Consider the following 8,669-nt stretch of genomic DNA (forward strand, 5'->3'; position numbering starts at 1 on the left):
ATAAAACAGATAGAGGAAATGGCATTGGAAGACTATCTGTTGAGTTGATGAATTTTTAACAGATGAAGGATTGACAACAAGTGGTTGTAAAAGTGTAGTTAGTTAAGATCTTCTGTATGCTCCAGGATGTAGAACTCTAATATAGACTAATACATTTTGAGGTATATGTGACCCAAAATATATTTTAATGGGACACATGTCCTTATTTGACTTATAAAACACCGCTGTAAGTTTTATTATAGTTATATGAAATTACATTTTTTATTTATGAAAAGTCTAAGTATTTTGGTATTAACTTATGTATCAAAATCGGACACCTTTCTTTTGCTTAACAGTTTAACGATTTATTTACACTTGATAAACTCTCACTTTATAATATAAAATGACTTGAGTTATTCTTTAAAAAAATTATTATTTCAACACCCTTAAATAATTAATAGTTTGAGATATTACATTGATTTAATATATACGCTAATAATGTAAGTGTTTTTACACTATCGACAAATCTCCACCATTGATATGTTTACTATTAAGGGTGGAAATAGGTCAGACCGTCTATCAGGAGCCTATTACCTGGCCTATAGCAGGTTAGGTCAGGCCAGACTTTTTTCATTAACAAGCCAGACTCAGGCTTTCTAAAAAGCCTATTTAGCTTAACAGGTCAGACTTTAGGCCACCTAAAATGCCTATTAAGCCTAACAGACCGGCCTATTTAGTTATAATATATATGAATGTTGAATTTATACTATTTTAATATAAATAATATTATTATATGTAATATTAATATAAAAATGTATACAAAAAAGTTATTTAATTATTAGAATTAGATGGGCATAACTAAAAGTAGGCCTATAAACCAATTTAAATGTATTTCATGACCATATAATATAATATGTCTTTAAACAGGCTAACAGGCCAGACCAGACTTTTAAACAGGTCAGACTCAGACTTTGAATTTTTTTAAACAGACTAACAGGCCAGGCCCAGACTCCTATATGCTATATAGGCTGGGTCTGTTTAAGGCAAAGCCTAGTCTGACCTGGCCTGTTTCCACCCTTATTTACTATCATTGACTTTCAAATAAAAATATTACAAATCAATCATGGATGATGTGCTGACAATATAAAAAACTTTACATTGTCAGTGTATAAATTTTAAACTCGTTAGGTGTAATATTTAAACTGGATATCATTGAATAGTGATGATTATTCATGTTTATCTTAATGGGATTGGATAATTCTTCATTTAAAATAATTAATTTGGTTATTAATTTGTTATGGATAATTAGTTATCTTAATCCTTATCGTGTCTGTCGTGAATATTGCATGATATTACATATTCAATTTTTATATATTTCATTTTTTAGAATTAGAATATATTTGTGTGTTTATGATAATGTTTAATTTAAGGTGAGATATGTGGTTAATTAATGTGTTGGTGGTTGTTGCTTATGATTATATGATTTTTTTGTAAAAATTAAATAATGTTAATAGCAAAACAAGAAGTGAAAATTACACCACGAGGGAAGTTATTTCAAGTTTTGACTTTATATATAGTATAGATATTATCCATCATTTATTTGAATTATTTTTTTGAAAAGTAAATGATAATTAAAATGAATAATATACTATTATAAAACTCTTGTAGAATTGGTACACAATTATTTTTATATTAATATCAAAAATAAAAAATGTATAAAATATCCTCACATAAGGAGATAAATTATCTTCTCCAATCACTAGACTTGTAACATGTGTCCTATCTAACCATTTTTTTATATAAATATTTCTTTAAACTAAAAAATAAATATATGTCATATTTTAATGACAAAATGAAATAATTATCTCCCATTCAAATAAAAAAATTGTTGAAAAATTTGACAACGAAACATATAGTAATTTTGGTTGAGAGGAGATTCACTTACTCTTAGAGTAAGTTTTTAAACTTAATCCTAAGTCATTAATTCTATAAATATCTGATGATTTATATCTATTTACTAATTAAAATTATTAAATTTCTCTAAAATTAATAACTATAATAATGAATAAGTTTAAAAAACTTAGTGTAGAAGTACTTTTCATTTTTTCTTTATTCAAGCAAACAAACAAAACTAAATTTGCGACAACATTAAATTCCTATACAATAACATCAGTAACTGGCTTATAGCGCATTACAGAATATCCTAAGGATAAAACAGTCATTGCACAATACCCATCTCCTGGCCTCTGATCCATCGTCTCGGCAAAGCAACCTCTCTAAAAAACAAAACATAAAAATTCACACATTCTGCGGAAATCTAAGACAAACGAAGCTCCCTTCCCTCTTTCCCTTTATCTCTCTTCTCTCCCTCTTGTTGTTATTTCAAACGTATTTGACTCTCTTTTCTTCTAAATCCAGGGTCACTATTTGTAAATTCTTCTCTATTTAGGGTCCTTCTTTTCCACCCCTTCATAAAGAATTAGAAAATTTTGTATATATAGTCCACTCTCCTTTTTAATTCAAAGAAAAAAATTTGAATCTTTGAATTGTTCAAACAATTTTATTTGTGTACAGCCATAGGAAAATACTATTCATCTGTTCGAACAGTAACCGGGTCACTCAATCATTTGGATTTGCACCAATCCCTTCTGACTTTTTTTTTAAATCTAAGTTTTTCTCTCTTTTTTTACAAAAGGAAAAAAATTGTAACTTTTATCATTGTTTTGGTTCTTTTGAATCTGGGATTCAAAACCCTAATTCGCAAAAGCAAAGAATAAGAAGAAGGCTTGGTTAATTTTGAAGCATGGCGGTTTCCACAATAGCTTTATACGCGAGTCCACCGAGTAGTGTGTGTTCCACACCGCACCCATGCCAGATCAACGCACACGCTTCGTACGACTTCGAATTGGGTTCCCGATCTATGTCGCCGCCGTCGCAAACAGCGGCTTCGACATTGCAGAAGCCCGCCGTGATGGGCGGGCTTTCTTGCCTGTTCTCCTCATCGGCGGTCACGAAGCACGTGCCGCTGTCGTCGAGCTTTTCCAGCCCGGCTGGGGATGAATTGGGGTCTGAATTGAAGGAATTTAGCAGCTCCTTTTCGTATTCGCCAAGCAAATTCATGGGGTCGACTTCGTGGAAGAAAGATCATCATCATCATAGCCCGGTTTCTGTTTTCCATGGACCTGTTTCGTGTAGCAGTAGCACCGTTGGTTCGTCTTCGAGGAGTTGTACTTCTTCCAGCATCCCTGGGACTAGTGGTTTGTTTAATGGGTTTGTGAGGAATGCTTTGGGTTCTTGTTTGGATTATGATTCTCCAAGTTTCCAGGTTGATCATGATGGTGGTGGTGGTGATTTAGATGAGTTGACCTTCAATTTGGAGGATACTTTTGTGGAAGGTGGTTTTGAACCATATGCTAAGAAGTTGCTGCTTGGGGCCCAGTTGAGACATAAGATCTTCTGTGAAGAGTTTGTAATCAAGGCTTTTTGTGAAGCTGAGAAAGCTCACAGAGGGCAGGTAAAAAGAATACGACTTTAACTTTTGTGTTAAGCATGCTTGAGCGAGAGTACATGGGAGATCTCGTGAAAGTCAGGGTTTCATTGTTGTTGTATGTGTAAAATAGAATTCTGGGTGTATATAATAGAACATGAACTTATGTGTGTTGGTATGCAATTGGATTATCTGATATGTGGTTTTGATATTTGTTGTGTTTAAAGGTTTTGACTTTTGACTTCTGATGGATCATTTTTGTGTAGATGCGTGCTAGTGGGGATCCGTATTTGCAGCATTGTTTGGAAACTGCTGTGTTACTTGCGTTGATTGGTGCTAATTCCACAGTGGTTGCTGCAGGGCTTTTGCATGACACTCTTGATGATTCTTTTCTGACTTATGATTACATATCTGCGACGTTTGGCGCTGGGGTTGCTGATTTAATTGAAGGGGTGAGGAACTTGTCTGTTAATTAATAATAACTGTACATATCTGTTGATCTGTTAATTGCTAGTAAATGCATGTACCTTAACATAATGAATTTGATGCTTTGTTCACAAATCATATTTAATTCAGTCCCTACTATTAAAGCTATAACTAAATTTTACACATCAGATCTAGTGTTGGTTTCAACGGCTCTGTAATTTGGTTGCTGTAACAATTAACATTGGCTTTTGAAAATAATATAGGTGCCTTTTGTTTCTGTTTGTTTTGGTGTTGGTTAAATTCTATGTTGGATGAGATTAGTTGTCCAAAGGAGGATGAGTGGAGTTCAACCCACCATGAAGATCTTGAGCCATGAGTGATCTGCTGTGATTCAGTTGAAGGATTGGATTTGATTTTGCACCTAGGATGGTTTCTTGTAAGTGGCATCACACTTGTACTCACCCTCAAGGTTTTAAATAGCGGTTTCGGTAGTGGTTTTGAAACTTCAAAAACCTTGACATTTCGGACAATTGTGGTCGTAATACGGTTTTGGCGACTCCCAAAACCTTGACATATCGCCTTCTGTAACGGTCGCAGACTTAGATTTAAAACCTCCGTCACCCTATTTGTCTATCTATAATGAGAAGAGTTCCTTTATTTTTCATTTACCAGAAAATAACTACGGTAGTTCTGTGATTGCTCTGTAAAATTTTATAATTTATAATGAAAGAAAATGATTTGTTAGGACTGGCTACATGGAGCTCTTGGATCTTCATTTAATTATTTGTAAGTCTTGAACTAAATGTTGAGTGTGCTGTTATAACTGTTTTCTCTTGATCTCCTCTTCCTTGCATTGAGTGGTTTCTGTATTAAGTTGTTGTCTTGTCTTGTCCTGTCTGTCTAGTTTCTCAATTAGAACAGCTTTTCTTTATTGACGTTCTACAAGCTTCATGTTTTAAGTCATAGATATATGGAGGCAATCTTCATTGAAATCTAGCACTTTTGTGCAGTAATTTTTATTCACTTAGCGTTCTGTGATAGCTTTAATGCTTTATTATTTGCTGTCTCTTTGGTCAAGTGCTGAGTATTGATTTTTCAAGATTCTAACTACTCTATATGGCAATTTAGGTTTCCAAAATGAGTCACTTAAGCAAGCTTGCTCGAGAAAATAATACAGCTTGCAAGTCAGTTGAGGCAGACTGCCTGCACACCATGTTCCTTGCCATGGCAGATGCAAGAGCTGTACTCATTAAATTGGCAGATCGATTGCATAATATGATGACACTAGATGCATTGCCGGTGGCCAAGCAACAAAGGTTCGCAAAGGAGACTTTGGAAATTTTTGCTCCTTTGGCCAATCGCTTAGGAATATCTAATTGGAAGGAACAGTTAGAAAATTTGTGTTTTAAGCATCTCAACCCAGACCAGCATGATGAGCTTTCGTCGAAGCTTGTGGACTCATGTGATGATGCATTGATTACTTTTGCAATAGAGAGATTAGAGCAAGCACTTAAAGATGAAGGCATATCTTATCATGTCCTCTCTGGGCGGCATAAGAGCTTGTATAGTGTTTATTGCAAAATGCTGAAGTATGTTACTTCCCCTTATTTTTCTGTAGCTGCTGAATTCTTTCACTTCAGTTTGTTATCTGCCATTTGGAAAGTGAAACTTTGCAAATATAATACTTGGAATTTCATTTGTCAGTAGGGGAGGACAGACCGTTCAAAGAGTATAACTTATACAGTGTTGGGTTTTAGAGTAAAGACAGTTGCTATTACTGCATAAACTCCCCTGGACATCAGTTGTTTAGATTGTTAAAGATGAAACAGTTTCACTCTCTGTCCCTATTGTGGCATGAGACAACTAAGGAAAACTGTTGGTGTAAAAGCACTAATGAAAATAGTATAGCATAATTTTTACTTGACATGGTGAATTATACCTGTTGTGGTATAGGTATTTGGTGTCATCCAATCCAGGTAGCCGACCCCACTTAGTGAGACTGAGACTTGGTTATTGTTGTATGCTGAACTGTATTGTTTGTAAACTTCAAATTCTCAACCATTTTTGTTTGTCTATATATTTGTAGGAAGAAGCTATCCATAGATGATATACATGACATTTATGGGCTGCGCTTGATTATTGACAAGGAGGAAGACTGTTATAAAGCCTTGACAGTTGTTCACCAGTTATGGCCTGCAGTACCTGGAAAGCTGAAAGATTACATACGTCGCCCGAAGTTCAATGGGTATGCTGTAGATTATGAATAGTTGTGTACACTTTCAAATGGCCGCCATCTCTATATTTTCTGATTTTGATTTTGAAATTCTTAGGTATCAATCTCTGCACACTGTGGTGATTGGTGAAGGTAAGCTTCCCCTTGAAGTGCAAATTCGGACAAAAGATATGCATTTACAAGCAGAATTTGGATTTGCTGCTCATTGGAGATACAAGGAAGATGATTGTCAGCATTCTTCATTTGTACTTCAAATGGTCGAGTGGGCTCGATGGGTTGTCACCTGGCAGTGTGAGGCAATGAGTAAAGATTGTTCACCCGTTGGATGTGCTTATTCAATCAAGCCACCCTGCAAGTTCCCTTCTCATGCAGATGATTGCCCTTATTCTTATAAGCCTGATTGTGGTCAGGATGGACCTGTGTTTGTTATCTTGATCGAGCGTGATAAGGTTAGTGCTAGAAGTATATCTAGTATTTTCAGTTTCATGTTTTCTGTCTTAAACCCATGGTTTGATTCATATAAACCAAGTAAGGACTAAATTTCATTAAGAGTAAAATCATTATATGACTTGACAATGTTGTTTGATTAGTTGTGATTCAATTTTTCTTGCACTAACTGGATAGAGGGGCTTGATTGCCAAATACTTTGTGATTGTGATGATTAGTTAAACATAGAAACTATGCTTCAAATGGAATTGTGGGGTATAGAACAGTAACATGACTTTAGGATTGAAACTTTTATTGATTGGCTTCAAGTGGTATAATCTTGATTACGTCAAAAGTGGTGGAAAATGAAGCATGCACTGTCATTTCCTGTCACCAAAGTTTAGAAACTTGCCGATTTTATCGCTAGCATCTTACCACATTTGAAGGTATATATTAATTGCGTTTGTGTATGGATGAGCAGATGTCTGTCCAAGAATTTGGTGCAAACTCAACAGTGATGGATTTGTTGGAAAGAGCTGGGCAAGCAGGCTCTAGGTTGACAACATATCGGTTTTCACTGAAGGAAGAAATGAGGCCAAGGTTGAATCATGTTCCGGTTAGTGATCCCAAATGCAAGTTGAAGATGGGAGATGTTGTGGAGATAACACCAGCCATACCTGATAAGTCCCTGACAGAGTATAGGGAAGAAATCCAGCGTATGTATGACCGAGGGCTAACTGTGTCAACTACAGGACCTGCTGCAAGCAGCATGGTTGGCTCAAGAAGCTGACCGGTGTGTGTTTTTCGCAACCACAATATATGCCAACATGGTCATTTAGTGACAGTTATGTATATAGATATATTTGTACAGAAAAAATCCTTTGTTATCTATGAATTTGCTAACTTGATTCAATTGTATGCTGAATGGTTTATTTATGTAGTTGGTCCAGTTGAATTAATTACATCCCACCTTAGCTTCAAGAGTTTCATGTTTTATTTTTAAATCTTGCACTTATCAGTAGTCTTCCTTTCTAGCAAAATGACACCTGATAGTTGAATTTATGAAATAGGTGTCTTTTCCATGACAATGAGTACTAGCAGTAGTACAATTTCACACATTAGCTTCGACACATTTTCGATTATTGAGTCACGTGTCATACTCTGTTAGGATTCTCTTCCGTGCAGATAACAATGATATATTGATGTGTATTTGTGAAGTTAATGAAGATGATAATACATATTTTTTCAGTATCAGAGCGACAAGAGAAAAGTTTTAGCTTTTGCACTTGCTCATTATATTTAAAGTGTCATTTCCACACGTGTATTTTTTTGGTATACCATTGTTCGCATAGCTCAAACCTGTCATATTAAACTAGTCTCTAAGCCTTCCTTTGGTTCCAAAGGGAAAGAAGATGGAGGGAGAGAACTAGAATAGAAAAGGGGGGTTTTTTCACCCATTTGGTTGAGAAGAGAGAAGTAGAGAGGATAAAAATGAAGTGGGATCCACAAAAATTCTTTCTCTCCACCTATAAGGAGAAAGTTGAGGGAAGAAGGTTGAATCGTGTGAAATGACAAACATGATCTTTAAAACCATTCTTTTTTAACAAATATTCTTTTATTTTTATTTTAAGGGTATGTTTATCTTTTAAAACATACATCATTTTTCTCTTCTCATTTTCTCTTTTTCTTTTTCCCTTCACTCATATCAAATAATATAAAAATTCATCTACTTTTTAACTTCTTACTTTCTCTTTATTATCTCTCATATGTTTCTTTCTTCTTACTTTCTTTCCTCAACCAAATAAAGTATAAAGTTATGGTGAACACGAAAAGCAACCAAGTTAATATCCCAGGTTGAAGTGTCCAAAATTGTATTGTTCCTCCACCTCCAATCCCATCAAATGCCTAACAAGAACAACATGTCATTGAGAAGTTTAGGGTTATTGATGTAAACCCTCCTAGGGCAACCTTTGATTCCAAGGGCAAGATAAGTCATGATGGTCCTACAACTAGGGCCAAAGCCAAGGCAGGGATCCNAATCCTAATCCTAATCTTAATCCTAATCCTAATTCCTAATCCTAAATGTAATGCTAATCCTAATCCTAATCCTAATCCTAA

The 8,669-nt window shown here is 35.0% G+C and overlaps 1 protein-coding gene across 1 annotated transcript; it reads left to right on the plus strand.

Annotated features, from left to right (window-relative positions):
- On the plus strand, positions 2,224-7,581 carry LOC109347881 (probable GTP diphosphokinase RSH3, chloroplastic). Its single transcript, XM_019587986.1, has 6 exons — positions 2,224-3,493; positions 3,733-3,918; positions 5,021-5,481; positions 5,979-6,137; positions 6,223-6,574; positions 7,033-7,581. Exons 1-6 carry the CDS (start codon positions 2,783-2,785, stop codon positions 7,339-7,341), a joined length of 2,178 nt encoding a protein of 725 aa, XP_019443531.1. The 5' UTR covers positions 2,224-2,782; the 3' UTR covers positions 7,342-7,581.

This window comes from Lupinus angustifolius, chromosome LG05, assembly GCF_001865875.1.
Source record: "Lupinus angustifolius cultivar Tanjil chromosome LG05, LupAngTanjil_v1.0, whole genome shotgun sequence".
Taxonomy (NCBI): Eukaryota; Viridiplantae; Streptophyta; class Magnoliopsida; order Fabales; family Fabaceae; genus Lupinus; species Lupinus angustifolius.

What these genes read in the sequence shown, in the direction of transcription:
- LOC109347881 (XM_019587986.1), top strand. Translation starts at nt 2,783, where the DNA reads ATGGCGGTTTCCACAATAGCTTTATACGCGAGTCCACCGAGTAGTGTG. An exon ending in CGTCGCCCGAAGTTCAATGG is followed by an intron (nt 6,138 to 6,222) that starts GTATGCTGTAGA and finishes TGAAATTCTTAG; the next exon opens with GTATCAATCTCTGCACACTG. An exon ending in TCTTGATCGAGCGTGATAAG is followed by an intron (nt 6,575 to 7,032) that starts GTTAGTGCTAGA and finishes ATGGATGAGCAG; the next exon opens with ATGTCTGTCCAAGAATTTGG.